Genomic DNA, 25571 nt, shown 5'->3' with positions numbered 1-25571 from the left:
GGATAGGGGTTCTAGTAGGAGGCGTTCTCTGAAGCCTACTGGCAGAACATGGGACCCTCACCTGTGCTGCGAGGATATGGCAGAGATGATCTCCATCATGAGCGGCCAGGCTGCGCCGAGCTGTTCCCCGCGTGAGTGGAGCAGTCGAGCTGCGCACTCTAGCTGTCGCGCTCGCACGTCGCAGTGGCGGACAGCGCATAACTCGGATAGGGGTTCTAGTAGGAGGCGTTCTCTGAAGCCTACTGGCAGAACATGGGACCCTCACCTGTGCTGCGAGGATATGGCAGAGATGATCTCCATCATGAGCGGCCAGGCTGCGCCGAGCTGTTCCCCGCGTGAGTGGAGCAGTCGAGCTGCGCACTCTAGCTGTCTCGCTCGCACGTCGCAGTGCCGGACAGCGCATAACTCAGATAGGGGTTCTAGTAGGAGGCGTTCTCGAGCCTAAAGAAAATTCACAAATATACTCTGCGGCAAATGTAAAAAAATTGGCATGGATTACTAAAAAATTAGTCATTTAATATTTACAGTTTGAAGCAGGGATCAAATACCAGTATTTGTTTCATACAAATTAACCGGTATACAATTTCGGTATATATTTTATTCGGTATATGTTTATTATGTATATTTTTGCATTTCAATAGGAAATATTAGGCAAAGCTCTGCGTAGATGGCACCTTTGCGGCACATACAGTAAACAAACCACATTGACACATCACGCGACACGTCAATCACATGGCCTACCGCGAAACAAGAAAATCGAAATTTCGTTATCTAATCTCTCTATCACTCTTGCATATTCGAGCGATAAAGAGGCAGATGACTAAATTTCGATTTTCGCGTTTACCGGTAGGCCCTTGTTAACAAACCGCCTTGATGCATCATGTCATACTTTATTTTCTGTAAAAACTTGTCAATAAACAGTTTAAGGCACAGTATGTATAAGTTAGTCTATGAATTTACTGAGTCGGTAGTGCTGCACTCTGGCGGCAGAACATTGCAGTAATATCCCCTATTAGCTAATCACATAACTTATAGTCCTTACCTAAATGTCATTCTAGAATATTAAAGAAATATTGCGAATGCTATGTATTATTTAGATAACGGTCCTTAGTTTGAAGCATAATACCAACCTCGTTGACAAGGTGAGGGTTATTGTGGTGGTACTGGAACGCGGCCTGGACCAGATACGTGATGGCCTCCACGCCCCACTCTCGCATTCGTATGTGGGGATGTTGGCATACCTGCAAGATAGATACAATTTAACAATACATAAAATTATACCTAAGACTAAGGGCCAGTTGCACCAACCACATTTAACAGACTGATCATTTGATCAACGTCAGCCGGCGCGACCCGGCGCTTTACTATGAAACTTACATAAAAATTTAGCGAACTCTATAACGATACGAACAGTTTGGTGCAACCGACCCTAAGGGTCGGTTGCACGAAACCGTCTGTCACCATTAAAGCGTTCGCTAAATTTATTTGTACGAGAATTTTCGTACGTACTTGTCGTACTTCGTAAAGACGGGCGGAAAGAATGGTGCCAGTACAGCGGTGTCAGGCACTTGTCCCACCAAGAGCGAGTAAGCGATTAACTATCGACAATTTTCTCGCCCAAGAAACGAACAAAAGAACTCAAGCTGCGAGACCAATCAGTCTGCGTTTTCGGCTACTCTGCACCGCCCGAGCGAGTGACGCGAGTAATAGCCCGTCGCCTATAGCCGAGCGACAAAACTATTGGAGCTAACACTCGCTTCTCGCCGCTCGCCCACTCGTTTCTAGTTTATCGTTCTACTCGCTTATCGCTCATCGTCGGCGGTGCACGGTGGGACAAGTGCCTCACGCACGCGAATTCTAGCCAATCGTGCGGTCTAACGCCACAACACGATTGGTTGATGAATTCGCATCACGCGGACGATTGGTCGTAACTAGTTCCACTAAACTGTTAAACTGGTTACAGTTTGGCAATACTGTAAATTTTGTTTATAAGCATGTACCTTTTGTGTAAATAAATTTAAAAAAAAATACTGCACGATTGGTTCAAAATCGCGCGTGACACCGCTGAACTGGTACCATTCTTAGTGCCCGTAAGGCCCGTCTTTTTCGAAGTAATATGTAGGTCAATGGATCCACCTATTTCCACAGTATATAAAATGAACATATAGGTACTTACTTCTAAAAGATGATTGGTGATGGGTCTCCACATGACTTCTATCCTGTGCATATTGGCGAGGCCTGTTTCTAGAAGCTTGGCAACCGCAAACAATGATGGCTCCTGGAATAATACATTATAATTACTCCTAGACTTATTAGGGTTCCGTATCCAAAGGTTAAAAGCGGGATCCTATTACTAAGACTCCGCTGTCCGTCTGTCTGTCGGTCTTTCTGTCACCAGGCTGTATCTCATGAACCGTGATAGCTAGGCAGTTGAAATTTTCACAGATGATGTATTTCTGTTGCCACTATAACAAATACTAATACAGTCAACGGTAAAAATATGGGTGTACAAATCATTTCAAAAATATGTCCCATAACTCTTATGTCAGTGAATTAAGAACTATGGGACATATTTTTGAGTAAGTTGTCTACACCCATATTTTTACCGTTGACTGCACATAATAGAATATAAACAATATTTAAGTGGGGCTCCCATACATTCTCGGAAAGATTGAAGCGGAAGAATTGTATGTCCTTGGTGGAATTTCTCAGCAACTCACCCTGTTGGAATAAGCGAGCTCCATGGCCTCGTTGCTGAGCTTACAGAGAGCATCAATAAGATGGTGCAACGCGACGTCGTCCAGGTTCTTTGACGACTCGAACACTCCTGACAGCATTGCTGACAGCGCTGCAAAGAATATTCTTGTTAGCTGACATTCCCAAGATATTAAAACTAGGTACCTAGGAATATCTTGGGCCAAATAGAGGGCAAGCGAGGGCGAGGAAAAGCACCCACGAGATGGTCTGATGTTGTGAAGAGGATGGTCGGCGGCAATATGCAGTGCGTGACCCATATGGCCTATGATCGCACACTGTGGAGACGGAGCATACATGGTCGCGATCCTCAGCAATGAGGGACCGAAGAAGAAGAAGACCTAGGAGTATGGTTGCGTTTATCGTCTACTAGCGACCCGCCCTGGCTTCGCACGGATAGTTCAACCAATTTACAGAAAACCTTTACAAATTATACACTTAAACCTAGTCAAGAATCACTTTACTGATAGGTGAAAACCGCATGAAAATCCGTTCAGTAGTTTTTGAGTTTATTGCGAACAAACACACATACAGATAGACGCGGCGGGGGACTTTGTATTATAAGGTGTAGTGAATTGATCGTACCATAGGAAAAAATACATAGATTGCTGGGGAAGTCTTATTATTGTTTATTGCAGACCAACATAGTCCATAGGAGTGTTAGTAAAATTCATCTTAATTGCCTAAAGGTTAGTGTACACAAAGAATTAGACGCATTAGACTTTCCGGTCGGTGCTACATCTATTGTCACTTGACAGTACTACTACTTAAAGTACAGATAATTCCGCTACTCGATGCTAGATGTCGACTATGAAAATAATAGTCTTTTTGGTACCAAAACTGATGTATGGAGTGAGCACTCTTGTCTTACTATATTTCTCTATGATCGTACCATGCGTGTCTCTGGCAAATATGATCAAAGTTCAACGAACCTGGCAGGTCGGCCATGACAGCGGAGGTGCTCATGACCGCGTTGGCATCTGCGCTGGCGCGGGACGCCTTCATGGACCCGCCGGTCGAGGGCTTCAGGCCCAGGATCCATACCTGTGAGAGTGCAATCACAGAATAAATAATAGTACTAGGTACAGAAGACTCGCTCTCTGACAAAACGCGTCTGTTACGATCAGGACAGATATGGCCGGTAGGTGGCGACAGCGCCACGCGCGGCTTATGGCTAGCCACCAAAATTGGTGTGGAACGGATGTACTTTTAGCTACCTGTAGCAAAGCGACGAAATCGCGGAGTGGGCCACGCCTGGTACAACACATATTTAATAAATGCCCAGTATGCCTTAGCGAACTCAGGGTCAGCGTCAACCGACCGTAGTAGATATCACCAGTTTTTGGAATTACATAGCGTCAGTGTCCTTTTAGCACACAATTTTTGGGCTATTTGAAGGCTTTTGCCATCTCCGCTAAAGTCCGTTTTAGCAAGCGTGTCTCGTCACTCCGCGATTTCGTCGCGTCGCTACTAGTACATGCGGCCACATCATCACTACTGGGGGACATTACCAGGTGCTGCAGGGTGGTGAGGACCGGCAGCCAGGCCTGCTGGATGCTGTCGCCGTCGCGCTGTGCCGCGTACAGCAGGGCCTTCATGGCTGTCACGTGGCGGGGGACCATCACTGCTGGGGGACATTACCAGGTGCTGCAGGGTGGTGAGCACCGGCAGCCAGGCCTGCTGGATGCTGTCGCCGTCGCGCTGTGCCGCGTACAGCAGCGCCTTCATGGCGGTCACGTGGCGGGAGGTCACCATCACGAATGATTGCTGTTGGCCTGTGGAAGAACACAAACATAGCAATTGTATTCTGCTGTTTGATGGTCTCCCAATAGTCAGTAATGTGTGGGTAGTAGTAGTAGTAGTACCCACAGCACAAGCTTTATTGATCTTACTGTGGGACTAGGTTGATCTGTCTAAAATTGTCTTATAGTATTTGTTTTATTCGAGTGGCGACCACATAGCGGAAGGCGCAGCGTGGGTAGACCCCCCACAAGGTGGACTGACGACCTGGTAAAGCTCGCGGGAGTCCGCTGGATGCGGGTGGCGCATGAGCGGTCATTGTGGCACTCTTTGGGGGAGGCCTATGTCCAGCAGTGGACGTCCCCTGGCTGATATGATGGCGGGCAGCGCGGCGCGGCACAGCGCGGAGATGCACGCGTCGCGGCCTACTGTCTATAGTTACCAGATGCAGGAGCGTGCTGCGGCAGCGGTGTCCCGACCCACACGACCTGGTGGCGGTGGTCGGTGTCCGGGGCGGGCGCGGCGTCGCGCCGCCACGGGCACGGCAGCGCGCCGAGCGCCGGCACGCAGTACTGCGCGGGCAGCGCGGCGCGGCACAGCGCGGAGATGCACGCGTCGCGGCCCACTGTGTGCCCCACCTTAGAGAAACGATAAGGTTAAAAAAAAACAACGGGTTGCACTCTGGGAGTGCCGGCAGAAGTGAAAACCCAATGACATTGTAACAGTTTTTCGATCAGGTCACGTGTCCGTCTTACGAATCTTACGGTCACGTGACCTGTCGCGAGTTTCATTTTTTCCCCATCACAAAAAGTGCACAGCGCCGCTAAAAAAGTTTTCACTTCAATAAAACAAGAAGTATGAGATACATTTAAACAGACATTAGTAATACTGCCTTACGCTTCGAGCAACACGGAAGGGAGTCGGCATTCGCACTATTTCTCCTCTGTTGAGGTACAAGATCAACTGTGCATGCACACAACGAGCGCGGTGCGTGTTGTGACTCATCCGTACATAATAAAAAGATCGAGGTGTGCAAGATTTGTCTTTGACGTGTGTCATTTTCTATTTGTGTCGTCATTAGGGGAGACCGAGGTGAGTTTTGCCAGAGGAGAATTGTATCATTGTCGATTTTTTGGAATCTAATGACTGTTAGCGAACTCGCAACCGTGTGCGTTTGTTAGCTCGTAACTTGAAATAACAAACGCGCGCTATTGCGACCTTGTTGAAGTGAAAACTTCTTTAGCGGAGCTGTGCACTTTTTGAGGTGGGGAAAAAATGATAAACTCGAGACAGCATAACGCGTAACGCGCTGACGTCATGTCATGTGTGACGGACAATGTTATTCACCAAAGAACTTTAGTCATAACGTATCATAATCAGGTCAGTTATTTAAAACTGGACTTTTATATTAGGCAATAAAGCTCAATGTTCTAATCTTGTACGGGCTGAAATACGAGGATCTCACAGTTACATTCTAACTTTATATCCCTCAAATATAATTCAATAAAGCTACATCTTGATGAAATCGCTAATAAAAGTAAACTCTAGTACTGGTGAATAAAACTCAAAATATCATGACGAAATATATTTAGATGCGAGGTATGCAAGGTAACTTTACAATTTCTATTCGAATTTTAAACAATCAACGCTACAAATTTCAGCTCACTGGCCAGCAATATCGGAACTAAAGTTTTTCAATAGATAGGAGTATGGGTCAATTATACATAGTGCTGCAGACATTTTGGACTATTCATTGAGTTTTCACTTCTGTCGGCACTCCCGGAGTGCAACCCGTTGTTTTTTTTTTTTAGTTAATAGATTCCAAAAAATCAACGATGTCACAACTCTCCTCTGTCACAACTCACCTCGGTCTCCCCTACAAATTAGGTTTTGTATACAAGTGCGACTGTGTGCACATTTCTGCCCGCAAAAAATGGCAGAACGAATTGTACGGTAGATTATCGCTTGGACCCCTCCCTTCCGACGTGTCGGAAGCCGGCGTTGCTCGAAGGTCTTACGTAAATGATGAAGAATCAGTGCATACTATACTGCATCACTTTCGTGTCGGCAAGTCAGAAAACGAACCGTAGTTTTCGATGATACCTATAAGGAGGACGGTACCTTTTAGGGTCGGCAACGCGCATGTAACGCCCCTAGAGTTGCATGCCTCGAGGCTACGGTGACGGCTTACCATCAGGCGAGCCGTATACTTGTTTGCTACCAACGTGGTATAAAAAAGTAGCATAAAATTTCGTGACACTGACACACTCGGATAAACTTATCTTGAATGTTTTTTCTCGACTCCGCTGGACGAAAAAGGGTTTTAAGTTTGCCTATGTACCATGTGTGTATGTGTTATGTATGTGTTTGTGTGTTTGTGTATCTGTATGTTTGTTGTGTATGTATGTATATAGAAGGTACCTTCCCGCTGACTCGGGCCAGCGTCTGTATGGCACGTAGAATGTTCTCTAGCTCGCCGATGCTCGCCTCCGCCAGAACTGATAGACCCCACACTAGGCCGCACCACGATGATTTTAGAAGCTGAAATAAAGCTAGAGTCTGTACTAATGTATATTTCAATATAGGTGCAGATTTTTTTTTATTTAACAAAACACAAAGTACAATGTTACCTATAATTAAAGTTTCGCCAAACTGTAAAACAGTTTGTTGGCGATGAGCAATTAAATCAATAACAGTAGGTACTTTGGTAGGTATGTATATTTATGTCAAATATCAACAACACAGCGTCCTCTCAGTAAAGCGACTTACCCACACATACACAATGACGCGTGTACAGACGTGTCGCGCACACATATAATCGCAAATGATTTTTGATGTATGGCGTGTCCGCCCTGTGGTTTTATTGATATTTCGTTAAAAACTAACCTGCAACTTTAGCTGCCTCTCCTTATCTTCGACATCTTCAATAATCGGCTCCACGACGTTAGAGTTCTGGTCGGCATTCTCGCTGTGAACGTTGTTCGTCACTTCTTTGGTTTCACTCTTTGTTTCTGAAATCACCATCACATGAGAAACTAGGTCCGTGGGGTAGGGGGGCTCCGGGGCTCCACAAGGCGCTCAGCAAACGCCTAAGGCAGGCGACTGGTGACCCTCGCGCAGGCAGCTTTCTCGCGCAAATTGGCCATAGCAATCCAGCGCGGGATCGCTGCCTGCGTGATGGGCACCTTACCAAGGGCGCAAAATTTTGATAGGTATTTTTAATTATTTCGCTTTAGTTATTAGTTGTAGTTAATTTTAGTTTTATATTCATTTTATAACACTTATTATACAATAAAAGAGTTTATTATGAGAAACTGCTGCAATAATCAACCTTACTTTCTAGATTTCAATTTTAATGAGCAAGTTCAAATCCTGGCTCGTACCAATGAGTTTTCCGGAACTTATGCACGAAATATCATTTGATATTCACCACTAGCTTTTCGGTGAAGGAAAACATCGTGAGGAAATCTGCTTACACCTGCAAAGTAATTCAAAGGTGTATATGAAGTTCCAAATCGGCATTGGGCTAGCGTGGGGACTATAGCCCAAGCCCTCTCGCTCATGAGAAGAGGCCTTTGCCCAGAAGTGGGACATAACAGGCTAACAAATAAATAAAATAAATAAATACCTTTCTCGTGGTTGCCATTTTTATTCGAGTTAATTTCCTTCTCTTCGCTTTCGTTCGGCAACTCGGCATATAGTTCTTGCAACCTAAAAGAAATTGCATAACATATAAATCAGATAAAGATTTTTATAATTTGATGTCATACCTTTACTTGGAATAAAGTCGACTGTATGATTATTGTGGTAAGGTAGAAAATTTATAAAAACAATTGGTCGATCTCATTAGTTTTTCGTTTATTTCTAGTTTCGTATCGTTATGTATTTTGTCACTCGTTCTTTATTCGTCTTATTCGCTTTTTATCTGTATCTACTTTGGTCAAAGTCTCTTGTCGTCGGCGGCAAACGTGTCTCTCGCTTAATATGTCTTATTCGTTTTTCGGAGGGTATAAATAGGTAGTTTAATCTTAAAACCTATCTCTCTCACTCACCTGAAGTACTCGTTCCCTTCGACAGTGATAGCGATAGACCGGATGATTTCCATGAGGCACGCGTACGCGACTGAAATCCCGTAGCCATCTTGTATTGTGGTTCGTTGCTGTACTACTGTCTCTCTCACTCACCTGAAGTACTCGTCCCCTTCGACAGTGATGGCGATAGATCTGATGATTTCCATAAGGCACGCGTATGCGACTGAGATCCCGTGGCCATTTTGTATTGTGGTTCGTTGCTGTACTAACTACTGTCTCTGTCACTCACCTGAAGTACTCGTCCCCTTCGACAGTGATAGCGATAGATCTGATGATTTCCATGAGGCACGCTTATGCGACTGAGATCCCGTGGCCATTTTGTATTGTGGTTCGTTGCTGTACTACTGTCTCTGTCACTCACCTGAAGTACTCGTCCCCTTCGACAGTGATAGCGATAGATCTGATTATTTCCATGAGGCACGCGTACGCGACTGAGATCCCGTAGCCATCTTGTATTGTGGGTGCTTCGTTGCGGTCCAGCATTTCTAAGCTGGAGAAATAAAACAAGGATAAGTTGGGTTTGGGTAGTAAAATAAACATAGTACAGATGTAGTGCATAATTGTTTTCCATCGTATTTTCACGGAAACGTACGAACGTGTCTTGCTAGTAAATATGTGTAGAAAACGCGAGAGTTTAAAGTGTTATAAGGCGTTACTGACTAACATATAAATGCATTTTATAAACTGAAAAACGAAACACTATTTAGGCGACTAAACAGCGGTGTTGGCCGAAACATTAATGCAATTGAAAATTCTTGACCATTGACCAGTATAAGTTGTACCGTCAACTTTAATAGTCCGTTACCGTTTACGGTTCAATTTGTTATGGTTAATTGTCAATTGCAATTAAGTTTAACGTTCGGCCAACACTGCTAAACAGCGTGGCTCCGTTGAATCGTTTGGTCTGGTGTCAATAAGTAGTAGATATAACGAAATGGTAGCGCTGCAGTCATGATTACGAATGATCAACTGGGGTACTTACTACACGGACTTGGCGGTACCCGGTTCAAACGTGACGCAGAGCGGAAGCCATACTCCCTTCCAGTAGAACCCGGACTGCTGAGGTATGCCTTGCGCGGCTGCAACAAATATATGGTATTTTCCTATTAGTCAAATCAGTTACTTTTTTAGAACTGTCAAAACGATTTGATAATATGGAATTTATATGAAACATTACATCGTGACGTCACGGTCAATTCACCTACTTTTTATACTTCAATCCAATTTATTAAATAGAACTTGTGTTTAAAAATAACTTTTATCTGTGTTTTTCTAATAATTATCTGGTGCTTTATTTCATGCGTGGCGTAAAATAATTTATTTTAAATACAGTATAATACCCTATTATACTTATTATAACACTTCAGTGAAAATGGGTTCGTTTTGTAGGTTAAAAGGACACACATGAAGGCGGAAGAGTTTTGGAGTACCTTTTTAGGGTTCCGTAGCCAAAGGGAAAAACGGGACCCTATTACTAAGACTCCACTTTCCGTCTGTCTGTCTGTCCATCTGTCTGTCTGTCACCAGGCTGTATCTCATGAACCGTGATAGCTAGGCAGTTGAAACAGCTAGGCAGTTGTTTTCACAGATGATGTATTTCTGTTGCCGCTATAACACCAAATACTAAAAGCAGAATATGATAAATATTAAAGTTCCGTTTTTTGCGTAATGGTACGGAACCCTTCGTGCGCGAGTCTGACTCGCACTTGGCCGGGTTTTTTTCTTTGTTACCATTTTTTTGCCATAAGCATTGTTTCTTTGGTAAGTGGTGGCATATACAGCCAGCTGCAGGGAAAAGTGACCCCCCCCGCATAGAAGTGTGTATGCAAAGGTGCTAAGCGAAGAGTATTGATGCATTCACATAAAAAAAATACAAATTTAACGGCGAAATATCAAATATTAAAAACCTCATCACGAATTGGTTTATTACGAACATTTTTTTAAGCTACTCTACTGGGTCATGAAATGTAACAATTGTTTCGAAAATGAATATCTTACGCGTTGTATTATTTCTTGTAAGTGTTAGTTTTGTTTATACTGATGAAAATGAAGATGATATTACAGAAGATAAACGTGTGTTAGGTAAATATTAGATAATCTCTTATTCCTTACTAGCGACACGCCCCAGCTACGCAAGTTCGCACGGATTACACAAAACCTTACTTAATAAATGATACACCTAAAAGAATCACTCTATTGATAGATGCAAACCGCGTGAAAATCCGTTCAGTAGTTTTTGAGTTTATCGCGATCATACAGACAGACGCGGCGGGGGACTTTGTTTCATAAGGTGTAGTGATGCCTCTCTATTCCTGCGGTCATCATCATCATCATCATTTCAGCCTATTTACGTCCCACTGCTGAGCACAGGCCTCCTCTCATGCGCGAGAGGGCTTGGGCTATAGTCCCCACGCTAGCCCAATGCGGATTGGGGACTTCACATACACCTATGAATTTCTTCGCAGATGTATGCAGGTTTCCTCACGATGTTTTCCTTCACCGAAAAGCTAGTGGTAAATATCAAATGATATTTCGTACATAAGTTCCGAAAAACTCATTGATACGAGCCAGGATTTGAACCCGCGACCTCCGGATTGAAAGTCAGACGTCATATCCACTCGGCCACCACTGCTTCCTGCGGTACCTACAGTCAAAAAATATGGGTGTAGATAACTTACTCAAAAATATGTCCCATAGTACTTAATGTGAATACAGAGAGTTATGGGACATATTTTTGAGATGATTTGTACACCCATATTTTTACAGTTGACTGTACAACTGTCGCAATTCCGTACACAACGTATTTAAAGGAGTGGTGGCAATTAGACACAACTACAGACTTTTCCATAAGGGCGTCCGCTGCTGGCGTGGTGGCACGTAGCGGGTGAGCGGGTTACCGAAAAATAATATGAACGTTGTTAACTAGCGCGGGCGCGAGCGACGGATTTTATTTTACCTAGAATGGCACCCGCGTGCGTGCACCCGGGCCAGCTAGCGGAAGCCCTAAAACCGCAGATTAGAAGTATACCCCCTTATTCATAAACGCGCTACAAACTTCAATTAGCTAATAATCGTTTGTCTTTATCTGCCATTTTGACTTAGGTAGCCAGTAGGTCACAACTAGTGTTCAACCGAGGTTTAGGTTCCGGCAAGTTTCGCCATAAAAATTATGTTTCGATCGAAGGTTCGGTTTCAGCCAAAAAATGCTGTTTATTTTCGGCCGCGCGCAATCATTATTTTCGGTAGTATCCGACCGAAGTATCGGTTTTGGTAAAATCCGGCTCCGGTCGGACACTAATTCTGTATTTGTATTGTATAATGTTCATAACCACGCAATACGAGTATATATCAATTTCAGCGCTGATGAAAGAAAGGAAACGATACCAAAAAGTGCGATGCTCGCGTCGCTTCACGCCTGGGACTTGTATGGACCCAGTACGACCCGTGTGGACCTTTGTGGCACCTTTACAGTCCTGCACGTATGTATTGAACCTTATTGTGATAGCCATAAGGCTTTATTTGGTTTAATTCAGCGCTGTCCAAGGCCCTAGATCGCGCGGCGCGGTAGGCCTAAAAAGCGCTGGCTGGACATCGTGATAGCCGACATGGAAGAGAACAACTGGGGACTGGGAAATGTGAGGCCGCCCGCACCTTACCCCGTCGCCCTTAGTCGTCCTACCCCGACGCCCCCGTACCGCGCAGGCGAGGACTCATAAAGCGGTCGGTCTATTGGTGGAAGAAGAAGTGCCCTAGGTGCAGTGAACTGAAATCCTAGGTGTAATATATATACTCATTCATTAACATTACAGGGAACGCCTCGGCTGCCCATCGGGGCTCTTCGCGAACCGCTTCAACTCATTCGAGGAATGTACCACCATGTGCCGCGAGCTCGTCTACCTCTATATGTACCTGCAGTCTTTGGACAACGAGACGTTCAGGGTGCCCGATGAAGGTAATACATTCTAATATGAAGACAAAACACGAAGAACGAACGAACGAAGATGTCCTATCCGATGCCCCAGATATCGCTGGTGCGACATGGTGGAGGCGGACCTGCGCGAACTTTGAGTCAACTATTGGCGAGAGGTCGCACAGGACCGAGAAAAGCGGCGCTGTCTTGTGTCTGAGGCCAAGTCTCATTTTGGGTCGCTGAGCCAACGGAGTAAGTATTCTTATTGTGAACAATAAGTTTAAAATTAACTAATAATTGCCGTGGGGTCTTAGCGCGTGTCGCTTCTATGAGGAGCTGTCAAAGCGCCTCATAGAGGCTTCTGGTGATCAGAGGGCTGGCCAATATTTTGCCCAACGGATCAGCATTGCCATCCAGCGGGGCAACGCGGCCAGCCTTCTGAGCACCCTACCTAGCGACTAGGACTTAGGTAAAATTTTTCTATTAATAAGTTTTTATTATGTTTTAAAAATGTTATTAAATAAATAAAGTATAAAATATAATAATAATTTAGCCTATATGCGTCCCAATGCTGGGCACAGGCCTCCTCTTAAGCACGAGACGGTTTGGGCTATAGTCCCCACGCTAGCCCAATGCGGATTGGGGACTTCACATACACCTTATAAACTATAAATGGCGTATTATTCCTTATGGATTATTCGAAATGTCTTAAACCTTAATAAAATATGCCATTATGACCTTGACTATGAGAGATTTAAAATGGTAATATTACGGTTAAGAATCAATTTTCATTATAACCTGTCAACAGCGCTGGAGACGTCGACGGGACATAGCAGCGACTTCATATATGCCGAACTCGTGCAAGAGCAACTAGACGAACAGGAATTAGAAGGCGAGGGCGTTGAAGATGTCGAGGCTGACAAGTAAGTTGGATACAAGTATGTTTGTATATTTTATTGCAACGAGTAATGTCCGATCGAGCATTCGTTTTCGGTTTCAGTTTCGTCAGCTGTGTTCGGCAGAGTTTCGGCCTGAATTATTTTCATATAACTTGCCCTGTATGTTGTATTGTATGTATGTGTATATGTTAGTAAGTATGGGTCAAATCTTGAAGGCTAAATTTGACCCACCTCCCGATTTCGGATTGAGCTGAAATATTGCATACAAATGTAAATATTATCTATGAAAAGGGACCTACTGTCGATGGCGCCTACGCCATTATCAACGATGTTCTGATATAAATACAACGCCGCGCGACCAAGTGCGGCGTAAGCGCCATCGACAATAAGGTCCCTTTTCATAGATAATGCCCCATTTTATGATTATGATATACCTAGGAAGTAAACTTGCAGACTAATCGCCTGATGGTTATCAATTCAACATTTGAATTTGGAATTCGGTTTTTAGGCTTGTCACATCTTTCATGAGCAATGGATTTTAGGTATTGTTCGTTTACAAACTTATTTTGAACAGTTTCAGACGAAACTTCAAGTCTATGTTATCGAACCTGCCGGAATCGGACCCGGAGTACCCGGATCGTCATTACGAGGCTAGCGACGACCGCCCGCCGCCCCAGTCCAGCAGGGAGCTCATGGAAGATACCATGGAGGATCTTGTCGTGCCTAATATTGACCACTTTGTGTAATATACTTCTGTCCTTCGTGTATGAGTCAAACTGCTGACTGCTGGACATCTTTTATTGGCATTACGAGTATGTATAGTAAGCAATACAAACAAAATGTTAGCATATTTTGTTTGTATTGCTGTTGATGGCCCAAATAAACGAAAATATAAAATAAAATTGTGTGTAACACGGGAGGTATTCATATTGTAAATTGTAGTCATAACAACAGTGCGCTACGGGCATCGTCCATACCTCCCTTATTGCACAATATTCTAGAGTTAGACCAAGAAAACTCTGCAGCGATTTTGATAGCCCACGCAGCGCAAGTATTATTTATACGTCATAATTTCATAGAAGTTTGACGTTTAAAATAACACTTCTGCGTGCGATATCAAAATCACTGCAGACTTTTCTTGGTCTAACTCTATTGCCGTTGTACTTACCGGCACACGTGTTCACTTGGCTGGCCACGAACAGGCTCTGCACGTAGGCGCCCAGCGCGTTGACTATATCTTGGAAGATGTTGGTGGCGTGTGGCCGCAGGTCGTAGCAGGAACATGGTACCAGGAGCTATGTTACTCCACTCATAGCCGATACTCACCAGCACACGTGTTCACTTGGCTGGCCACGAACAGGCTCTGCACGTAGGCGCCCAGCGCGTTGACTATATCTTGGAAGATGTTGGTGGCGTGTGGCCGCAGGTCGTAGCAGGAACATGATACCAGGAGCTCTGTTACTCCACTCATAGCCGATACTCACCGGCACACGTGTTCACTTGGCTGGCCACGAACAGGCTCTGCACGTAGGCGCCCAGCGCGTTGACTATATCTTGGAAGATGTTGGTGGCGTGTGGCCGCAGGTCGTAGCAGGAACATGATACCAGGAGCTCTGTTACTCCACTCATAGCCGATACTCACCGGCACACGTGTTCACTTGGCTGGCCACGAACAGGCTCTGCACGTAGGCGCCCAGCGCGTTGACTATATCTTGGAAGATGTTCGTCACGTGTGGACGCAGGTCGTAGCAGGAACATGATACCAGGAGCTCTGTTACTCCACTCATAGCCGATACTCACCGGCACACGTGTTCACTTGGCTGGCCACGAACAGGCTCTGCACGTAGGCGCCCAGCGCGTTGACTATATCTTGGAAGATGTTGGTGGCGTGTGGACGCAGGTCGTAGCAGGAACAGAAGGATACCAGCAGTTCTGTCAAAAATACAACAAATTTTATTGAATCTTATACCTTCAAACGAGCAATTCTTTTATATTTATATATTTCGGGGATCTCGGAAACGGCTCTAATATTGGGCTTTTCGGGGGCGAAACTAGTTAGGTCTCTCTAGGAAAACGCTCATTTATGAGTTTGTATATGTTTTCCGAGCATCTCCCAAATATTTGGTTATAAAAAGCCGATATATTTCCATTATTTCCCGCAGTCAATGAAACCGTAGTAGGGTTTAAAGAATTAAAAGACGGTAGACAGAGGTACAATAAAAATTGCTAATCGCGATTTCTTCAGCTTATGCGCGACACACACCCATCGCAATTCGGGGGCTAGCGGTACTTAAATGGCTCAAAACGGTCAAAACCCGATAGGAAAATAAATGTGCGGGCGATACTTTACTATCTGCCTAGCTTCGCTTGTCGTCGTACCGTTCTGAAATAGTTCTTCCAGAACAGTAGAATGAAATCATGCTGTCCATGACCAAGTAATTATTTCAGTGGCGTAGGGGGGGCGGCGGAGGCGGTCCGCCCCGGGTGTCACCCATTTAGGGGTGACACCCGACCGTGAACATCAGTATAGCCACCTATAAAAATTCGTAAAATGAAAGCGATGGAGTAAATCCTGAGCTAGTTAACAAAAATTACAATTACTCTTTTTAAATATATTTTACAATTTTGATTGAAATTTGGGGTGACGCCCACAATTTCCGTACCGGGTGCCACCCATACTAGCTACGCCACTGAATTACTTACACTAGCGCCAAGAGTAAACCATAAAGTCCATAAACTGTTTTTTACAAGTTTTCACAGACAATAAATAAAATAAAATAAATAAAAAATAAAAATCATTTATTGCAGATCAAAGATCCATATAGTGTTAGTAACAATTTTGACTTAATAACTAAGTTAGTAGGTACAGAAAATATCCAAAACAAAACATGACAAATTGGCCCACGATTGGTCGCGGCCTCATCCTATTTGGCCCTGCCGATGGCCACTTCGACCCAGTATTTAGTTATAGGGCAGTCAAGGCTCTCCGACAATACTTTGAGGAGGCCGTTGCCGCTGCCACGCACTCGCCTGAGTAGTGATCCCACACGCTTGCGTCTGATTGCGTAAAAGTCGTCCGTACGTACTTCTGCAAACATGTTCGACGCACTACAGTGCTTCGGCAGCCGCAACAGCATCCTCAAAATATTGTTATATTGGACTCTTAGTGCGTTGTATGCCCTCTGTGTAAAACCTACCCACAGACTGCAAGTGTAGAACGTCTGACAGTAGGCTTTGAAAAGCGTCAATTTGACTTGTTCATTACACCTTGCAAATCTGCGGGCAAGCATATTACCGCGCACCGCCATCGCCCTTCTCTCCCTCTCTATATCCAGGTCATCCTTTAGGTCTTCATTGAATGTCTTCATAAAATATGACATTGATGCACGAAGGCGGTTTGTTAACAAGGGCCTAACGCGAACTTTCGTTCGTCATCTAACTTCTCTATCACTCTTGCATATTCGCGCGATAAAGAGGCAGATAACTTAATTTCGATTTTCTTGTTTCGCGGTAGACCCCCAGATTGTGATGGATTGTGGTAGTGGCGCCCACTATGCAGAGTTTCGCGTAATCCTTATTTATACTCACTGGGCTGTATAGTCATCTTGTGCAGCACCTCGAGTGCTAACGCCCGTTGCCACAGCGGCTTGTCAGGATCCAGGAACTTGATCGTAAGAGACAGGAAGATCTCGCACTCCGTCACCTGAAAACATAACGTTGAATAATTTATATGGTCATGTATAAACAATAAACTTTGAAAGCTGTTAGAAAGGAAATAAGGTATATTTTGGTACGGGAAGTGGGGTGACACTCTTCCTTTCGGGCTTTCTCGACTCCGTTCGGCTCAGCATTGCTTCGAGTAATTAATAGGGTTGACACAAATTGACGTCCCTTTGCGTGCACCAACATAGATAAGATAATGACTTGAATTTTGACAACCTTAAATAGCCTAAAGGGATAGCGCCATACATTAGAAAGGGACAGCATGGTTCGTCCCCGAATAGCTGCCAAACTTCGGTTTTGTAGGAAGTGTCCTTTCTGTACGTCAGTACTATTATTTATGCTGCGGTATAGGCTGTAATATGACAAAACTCCTTCAGTGTCGAATGAAATATTACATCGTTTCTTGTGCCATTCTCGTTACGCTCGCAGTTGTGTAAGGGTGACTCACCAACAGGGCATGGTACTGGTGCACTAGTACTAAGACTAGACGTAGTAATCGCATGGTGACGGGGTAATGAGGCCGCTCGGGGCCGCCCGGGCTGGCGGCGCCGGCGGCCCCGGTGGCACCCGGTATGTGGAGGCCGGTGAACGCTGCCCTGGGATCAATAATAAAATAATGAATACTTCCTCAAAGTATGCCCGTTGCAATCAGGATGAAACATTCAAACGCCTCACTATAGTTAAAATAATATTGGGACATTTGGGACCGTAACACTATATTTCGCGTGTATGAAAAAGTTTAAGTTCAATTGGTTCCCTAAGTGTATGAACACACACTAACAACAAATTTAGGGAAAAAGATCTAATCCACAAAATAATTAACAATTCAATTTGAACTTGCTATGAAAAAGAAAAGCATACATTTGGCAAATTTTAAAAGATGGATCCTTTTCGCTAAACTACGTCAAGTTGTGCAATAAATATGATAATTGATTAATACGACGTTAAAAAATACAAACTGCTTGAACAATATGTCATACACAGATTTTAAAACAAATGTGTGTATGTAGTTATGTTATGGACCATAGCAGCATATGAGCAAATAAGTTTTTTTTTTAATTTTGCGGCTTTTTCTAGTCACATAGTTGTTGATAATTAATAATTAATACAACTAAGTAAAATACCTACACTGCAATCATATTTACCTGTATTTTACATTTGGTGAAAACAGTCTTATGATCAACGCGCAAACGTGTTCCTTTAACAAAAACCTAAATTCCGCTATCTGCAACAAAAACCTCACGTTAATTTTATTGCACTAATAACTCTATTAACAAGATCATAACGCCGTTATTCGTGTGGCATAGTCAAGCCAAATCAAAAGATTGAATAATATAAAAGCACATGTAAAAAAAAACCGGATGTCACAGTGACCGGGGTAATTAAAAGTAAATAAAAATTACAATCTATCCTCCTAAGGCCCAGCCGTATAAATGAAAAATCCAAAATTTGTTACTGAAATTTGAACCTATGGTCTAGGAAATATAGTTAATTTTGCGTTGTTGGAAAATTGAACGAAAGCAAAAGACGACTCTGTTTCAATTGGACACGATTTAAATTTCATCGAACTGAAGAGGTACTATAGGTAGGGCCTTGGACCTTAGGAGGATATGATATAAATGTCACTGGGCAAAATCATCATTGTAAACGTCCTTACCTTGAAGAAAACGGGTGAAAAATCAGTCAAAACTGTGTCTAACAGTTCCAGTCCGAATGTCTTTGGCACGTCCGAGATACCGACCAGCCAGTGCGGCGCGTCGCCGTTCACCAGCTGGATTATGTCCTGAAAAAGGGTACAAAATCAATAAAGTGTACAGATGTTGGGCATAATTGTTTGCCATCGTATTTTCTCGGAAACGTTCGTATTTGTCATGCTACTTCAGTCAACCTCAGGACTTTTTGTATCGAGACTGACTGGAATAGCAAGACGTTATAGAATAGTTCGGTACTTTCCCCTTTTCCCTTTAAATACGATGGAAAACAATTTTTCTCAAAAATGCACGGCAAAGTCGACTTTGCCGTCTAAAAAATATGTCGCGAAGCGCGTAGTTTATGGTCAGTCAAAAATTAAAAAGTTAAAAACATTGCAGTCTTGATTTTGGGACTGCAATGTTGCATACAAATTCCATTATTTGTCGAGTTCCAAACTTTTTAAAAGTTGAAATGACCATATCAAATGAAGGCACAGGCCCATTAAACAGCCAAACAGATGATTAATACCGCGACTATTTAGATGTCTCAAATAGGTTGGCGTATTTTTGGCAGAAAAATACACTTCTATTTTTTTATTAAAAAAATAAAAAAGCGGCAAGGGCTTTTTTCTGTCAAAATATATATGTAAGAACGTTGCTTTTGTAAAATATTTCTATGATATTTATATTTCTTGCACCATTTTTGAGAAAAGCACTATATATGACTCGGCTGGAAGGCTACTTGCTGGCTTCGGATTCAATTAAACGGACTCCCAAGGTCGTCCGTTTAAAACGAATCCTCAGCCTGCAAGTAGCTACTTCCGAGCCTCGACAATAATGTACTAATGCACTATATCCGTACGTGATGTTTTTTTTATAGGCCCCGTGCATGAACTATAGAGGGCAGCATAGTAGCCGTCAGATTTTTGGCGCGAGGCGTAAATGTGACCCTTATGCTTCTGATGTAGCCTACGTAAGATGACAGAACCTACTATGCGACGAGAACGGTAGATGGTAGCACTTGCTTTGGCAATGTACATGTGCACATGTTTCCAATTCAGGCCAGAAGAGTGTAGACCCTCAAACGCGCACGGTCCCTATACCCGATTAAGGCGAAGGAGGGTTAAAACCATTCTGACGGTAAGCACTTAGCCCATAAATACGTCAACTCTAGAGGTGTTAACGCGCGTTGCCGACATTTTAAGAACCGCTCCTTATTTGACTATACAGCAATGAAAAGTTTTTAGTGTTACTTACTTGTAAAATGAGGTAAGCATCCACCGCGCAGGGCTTCATATCTTTAGGTGCCTTGCTGTTAGTCTGTGGTCTTACATCGGCTGGGTTCACTTTGAGCGTTCCTGAAATCAAACGATACGTTACAGTATTATCGTATTCAAATTTTTGTCTAAAGTTAATTATAGTATGTTTTTAACTGGAAGGATATGATGATAGATGTCATCTCCATACAATTGATACCCTCAAAGGGACGCAAAATTGTATTCAATTGACATCTTTCATCATACCCTTCCAGTTTGAAAAATACTATTCGTCCGACAATAAAAAAAAAATGCAATGCGATTCCTTATTAAAGTCATCGATTTTCTCAAAGGTAAGAGAAATTACCCTATGATTCGCTCTTTCCTCTTCCTCGCGTTATCTAGGCATTTTTGCCACGGCTCATGGGAGCCTTGGGTCTACTCGACAAATCCCATGACTCGGCGTAGGCATTAGTTTTTCAAGTACTAACTACATTGGGCAATATTTTGCGCTATATAATTCCCATATCTACAATTTGATATACAGTAAATAAAGAACGAAAATGTGTGGATATAAATGGTGTTCATGGTACAATCAACTAAAAGTCGCGTCCAATATGCTTTGGGGTATATTAATTTAGAGTGCAATGTACTGTAATAGCATTATGTTGAATTGGGGCAATATTCATAAAATAATATGCTTAATTTAATTCTTCTGACTTACTACTGTTGTCAGCTGAGTTTCGCAAAAAAAATTACAAACAATTCGAATTATGAAACTAGAAATAAACCTTTATTTTATTTGATATAAGTTTCCTAAGGGTTCTAAGCTTATAAAGTGTCATTCTATTGAACTTGCGTAAACAAGTCACTAGTAAATTCATCATTCAGAGACAATTTCAATATGGCGGTTTGTTTAAATAGTTAGCTAGTTCCATAGAATGACACTGTTACATCATTGTCTATGCCTATGGCTTACCGTTCGCCTCAGCCAGGGCGCGTTCGAAAACGAGTGCGACAAGTTGTCGCACGGTAGCGGCGGCCGCGTGACTCGTGCTGACGTCGCGCGTTTCGCTGCTCGTGACCATCCTCATGCACATCACCATTGTCTAAAAATATTATTATCTTTATTAAATAACTCTGGGACTGGGCTGGGCATGTCTGCCGCATGCACACAGAAAGGTGGGCCAAAATGGTTGGACCCACGGAACACTATATACGGTGCAGGTCGGAGTTTAGGCATATCGAAAAGGAGATGGCGGGACGACTTTGACACATTCTACCCCAAATGGTGGGAAAATGCCGATGACAGGGTCGAGTGGAGAAAACGAGGGGAGGCCTTTGCACAGCAGTGGGACACCAAGATAGGCTAGGGAAAAAAAACTCTAATTATAAATACAAGGATGCACTTATAACAGCACCATCTAGTGACTAATAGTACATTTCGATGCTAGTGCGGAAGGTATGTCATTACTTCACGAGTACCGAGATATCTTGCCACGAGCCGCAGGCTCGTGGCAAGACTCGGGACGAGTGAAGAATGACATTTCCGCACGTGTATCGAACGACGTTTTTTAATACAGTTGCGAAAAAATAATAAAAACATTGTTAATCGTACACTAAACAAAAGTGGTAACAGTGACAGCTCGGTTAGACGGCGTCTTTAAGTATATTATATCTATGGGCGTTTGGCAGCTATTCCGTTCCATTCAGTCAACTTATTAAGAACGGAATTTTCAATATTGAATATTAAAAAATAAACGTGTTATAATGATGAAGAGGTAAGTAATTAAATATGAAATATGTAATATTTTTCGTATTCTTACATTAACGGTAGGTTTTTATGCTGATTACGACGTTTAAAGGAAACTAATATTAACACTCATCAATAAGTAGTCGTGAATTGGAACAAGTATAAATTTAAAAAAATTGGAAAAGTAAAAAGCACTAGTTCGAGATAACCAACTTTCCGCACGCTAAACAGCTACGTAAAGTAGCACTTTTTGAGCAACTGTATTAAAAAAATCATTTCAATACCTTGTTAAATGTTCCGTGCCAATGAACTGACATCACTAAACTGTTTAAAACGCTATAATTTGGTCTTCATCATATGTGATGATACGGAACTCTCGGAGAGTGACTTCGACTCACACTCTATAACAACTTACCCTGGCTAGTGTGTCTCCATGCACCAAGTCTGAGGTAGTCATGAGTAGGGCTGCCGTTTGGAGTAGCTTCAGCTCCAAGACTCCAGCCTGTCCCAGTGTGTATAAACAGTCGACCACATGTCGAGCCCCTTTGGCATCAATACCCTGCTGAGCTATTAGTCGTTGTATAGTGCCGAGGCAGAACTGAAACAACGTTTAGCTTATTAGTGATTCGGAAATATTTTATTTTTATATTCGGAAGAGAGCATTGGATAAATGGGAAATACGTGTGGCAACTAGTTTTATATAACCTCCTTGACCGGCGGCCGCGATCTTTTTGCAGAGGGGAACGCCTGTTAATGGCCGCTCCATAGATATTTACTCCGAGAATACGTTAGATTGAATTGTTAGTTTTATTTTATAAAATTGTTGATGTTTTTATTTTTGCTTTTATGTAAATTCAATGTTGACGTGTAAAAGTGCCCTTGTGGCCTATTTGCTGAATAAATGTTGATGTTTGATGTTTGATGGCGGGAAAGAGGGGAAGAAAAAAATCCCTTCCCATAGGCACCCAAAACTGATAGCGAAATTCAGCTTATGCGGCCCCTCCCTACCTGTCGCCCATATACATATGCCCCTTTTGGCCATAGGGTAAAATTGAATGAACTGTTCTGGACAATGGCCTTGTAATGTAAACAAACAGGTTCACTCTACTTACAGCTCCATGAATAAACCAGTTCTTTTTTGACCTCCCAAAAGCTCTGACGTTTCATTTATCAATACCTAAGTTAAATATATACCTAGACCATATTAATTATCCCACTTTCTGTCATGCGTCCAGTCCGCGGTCTAATAAACAAAGATGCACATACTTTGATAATTTTGAGGTCCTTGGACTCGCAGCCCTGCACCAGCGGGTACAGTATCTGGTTGACCACACCATACAGAGAGGCCTGTGGGTTGTTGGCTGCCAGTGACAGCTTCTCTATGGCTTCATCACATGCCTGGAAAATATCATATTTAAATCGGACTTCTGGTCAAAGGGTGTGGTATTTCAGCGGAATCTAGTGTTGGTAGGAACTTGAGTCTTTTGAGTCTCAATATGAAGAACTTAAGTTGTTTTCGTGGCCAAGCAGTTTGAGGCATCTGCCACAATTGCTGAGGATGCTGGTTCCTTTCCAGCCCTGGGCACTGGAGGTCATAGTCACTTTTACTTTGTATGGTCGAGTTCATAAAGATGTATACATTCATTGCAATGGATCAAGTTGAAGAAATGTATAAATTTTTAAGAACTCTGCATATGATATTTTTTCAGATTATAATTTATATAATAGTGTTTCTACTTGAAAATAATAAGGTATAACCGAAATCATCCCTTTAACCTTTTAACCGCCAGCAATTTTTGATTGAGCGTGCTCGTGTCGCCACCGACAGTAATTGTACCACGCAGAGTAAGGTTGGCATAGTTACGGGAGTTATAAATGTGCTGTAAAAACCGAATCAGATCTTTGTCTTATTTATCAGACTGTGGCGAAATGAGCTGGATATGTAATGTCTTATATATCAGACTATGGCGGTTAAAGGGTTAAAGACATGAAATGGGTAACAACTTGCAATATTTTAAAAATTAAAGCTAACTCAGAAATGCTGTATATTTATGTGGAATATAAGTCGGTCCTCTAAGCATGACACACATGGAGGATACGGTTATTATGGTTCTTAGGGGCAAAAATAATAATATAAGTGGCAAACAAATATTTTTAGTAAGTAAATGATGTGTAACATCAAGTATAAACCAATTATTTATTTTCGATGTAATCGCATTGACATATGTATTTATTTAGACGTCCAGGTTGTCTTATTTACATAGCAAATGTGTTAATATAAGCTAATTACAATGTATTTGAATGGGCGGATTACTTATAAGATTGCAAAAGTTCTGTACTTGTACACATGGAACAAATCATATCAGAACAAAGATAGACCTTTAATTTAGTTATTAGGGGGTAATAAAAGTGGAATTAAGCTTTATACCTCTCTTATCTGGGGATATTTTTTCTTCGTTTCGAAACTGAGTGTTTTGAAGTCACTTTGCAAGACTTCCATAAACTTTTTTGTGGAATCATCACCGGTAACTGCACTCACGAATGCCATTCTTAAAAAGGTATCTTATAATCTAATTATTCATTTCATGTTTTAATTAAAAATCATAGAAATTGAAAATATGCCATGTACACAATCGACATCACATCATAATTTGACGTTCAAAATCTATACACGTAGTCACTGCAAGAATTAAATCCTAAGTTCTATTAGAATTATTATAAGCTAAAATGTGTGTCAATAAATGTCGGATGAATCTAAAAAGGACTTTTGGTATGTATGAAATAAGAAAATAACCCATAAAAATTCTACATGTATTTATAAAAGGAAACGAAACGGAAAGAATATAACAGAAGGGTAGGGGGTAAGTATTTGAACACACCCAGAAACATTCCGTTCCACGAAGTAATAACTCTTATTTTATGTAAATATTGGGTTCATGACAGGTTTTATCCATCTTCGCTTGAGATTTGTTGTTTTTAGATAAATTATAAATCCGAAACACATTCAGTGCTATTTTTATTAAAAACTTAAGAAAGAAACTTTATTTTTTACATATATTTGATAATATTTATTTTATTATAACAGGTAGATATGCGTGAATTGAAGTTTAAAAGTCAAAGGATTTTCATTGCCATGTTCATACATCACCGTCGATTGATGAAAGAATTATTATAAAATTTCACTATGTATAGTTGTATACTACTTGTTATTGAATAATGCGATAGGTATGGCACATTTTAAAAAAAATTTCTTAATTTTATATGAGTACATAAATAATTATCGATTTTTAAGTGATTATTTATTTTTACTCGTAGCAACATTACATGTCTTTCAAGTCTTTGAATACCGATTATATGCCGATTACGGCTCGACAAAAAAAATCGAATAATCGAATGTGAAAGTTGACTTAATAAATCAAATAATCCAATAAATATAAATAAATACGCCTAATAATTCCTAGAAGACTTTTAAATCGACACGAGTTGTGAATTACCTTTTCGCACGTGTATCGTACAATGTTTTACAATAGGTACATAAACCCTTTAAACTTTTGACATAAACGCACGGAGAGTGCTCTTCCGCACTAGCGCGGAAAAGTAGGATATGTACTGTAATGTATTTAATGTATATTTAAGATTGTGTATTGTGTAGGACTTTAGAGCAAAGAATATAATACTCACTAGGAGAAGAACGGTAACTCCATACAAAAAAATGTCCCCAACCGTTTATACGTTTATACTAGTGGCGCCGTCT

The 25571-nt window shown here is 42.1% G+C and overlaps 2 protein-coding genes across 2 annotated transcripts in view; one reads left to right on the top strand and one right to left on the bottom strand.

Annotated features, from left to right (window-relative positions):
* LOC134675598 (protein MON2 homolog) overlaps window positions 1-24481 on the bottom strand; it is a 40870-nt gene extending 16389 nt beyond the window's left edge. Inside the window, exons 1-22 of the mRNA XM_063533922.1 lie at window positions 24246-24481; window positions 23084-23215; window positions 22233-22415; window positions 21044-21173; window positions 20066-20166; window positions 18775-18900; window positions 18263-18342; window positions 17566-17713; window positions 16983-17097; window positions 15195-15326; window positions 9568-9664; window positions 8947-9075; window positions 8123-8205; window positions 7381-7505; window positions 6916-7035; window positions 4937-5132; window positions 4396-4529; window positions 3687-3798; window positions 2721-2848; window positions 2177-2278; window positions 1131-1241; window positions 266-441 (exon numbers count right to left, since the gene is read on the bottom strand). Of these exons, the coding sequence (XP_063389992.1) occupies window positions 266-441; window positions 1131-1241; window positions 2177-2278; window positions 2721-2848; window positions 3687-3798; window positions 4396-4529; window positions 4937-5132; window positions 6916-7035; window positions 7381-7505; window positions 8123-8205; window positions 8947-9075; window positions 9568-9664; window positions 15195-15326; window positions 16983-17097; window positions 17566-17713; window positions 18263-18342; window positions 18775-18900; window positions 20066-20166; window positions 21044-21173; window positions 22233-22415; window positions 23084-23215; window positions 24246-24365 (2780 nt within the window). The 5' untranslated portion in view covers window positions 24366-24481. The remainder of the gene's footprint in view (window positions 1-265; window positions 442-1130; window positions 1242-2176; window positions 2279-2720; window positions 2849-3686; window positions 3799-4395; window positions 4530-4936; window positions 5133-6915; window positions 7036-7380; window positions 7506-8122; window positions 8206-8946; window positions 9076-9567; window positions 9665-15194; window positions 15327-16982; window positions 17098-17565; window positions 17714-18262; window positions 18343-18774; window positions 18901-20065; window positions 20167-21043; window positions 21174-22232; window positions 22416-23083; window positions 23216-24245) is intronic.
* Window positions 10521-14140, top strand: LOC134675596 (uncharacterized). The gene is made up of 5 exons (XM_063533919.1): window positions 10521-10667; window positions 11944-12064; window positions 12395-12537; window positions 13304-13418; window positions 13969-14140. The coding sequence occupies exons 1-5, from the start codon at window positions 10571-10573 to the stop codon at window positions 14138-14140; spliced, it is 648 nt and encodes a 215-aa protein (XP_063389989.1). The 5' UTR covers window positions 10521-10570.
* Window positions 24482-25571: the final 1090 nt, after the last annotated feature.

The sequence above is a fragment of the Cydia fagiglandana genome, chromosome 22 (assembly GCF_963556715.1).
Source record: "Cydia fagiglandana chromosome 22, ilCydFagi1.1, whole genome shotgun sequence".
Classification (NCBI taxonomy): domain Eukaryota; kingdom Metazoa; phylum Arthropoda; class Insecta; order Lepidoptera; family Tortricidae; genus Cydia; species Cydia fagiglandana.
Note: the sequence above shows the minus strand (reverse complement) of the source record. Positions and strands in the feature narration are given on the sequence as shown.

Excerpts from the sequence above, each read along its gene's own strand:
- LOC134675596 (XM_063533919.1), top strand. The coding sequence starts at position 10,571 with ATGAATATCTTACGCGTTGTATTATTTCTTGTAAGTGTTAGTTTTGTT. Across the intron at positions 10,668-11,943 it reads AGAAGATAAACGTGTGTTAG|CGCTGATGAAAGAAAGGAAA; the intron begins GTAAATATTAGA and ends TATCAATTTCAG. Across the intron at positions 12,065-12,394 it reads GCACCTTTACAGTCCTGCAC|GGAACGCCTCGGCTGCCCAT; the intron begins GTATGTATTGAA and ends TTAACATTACAG.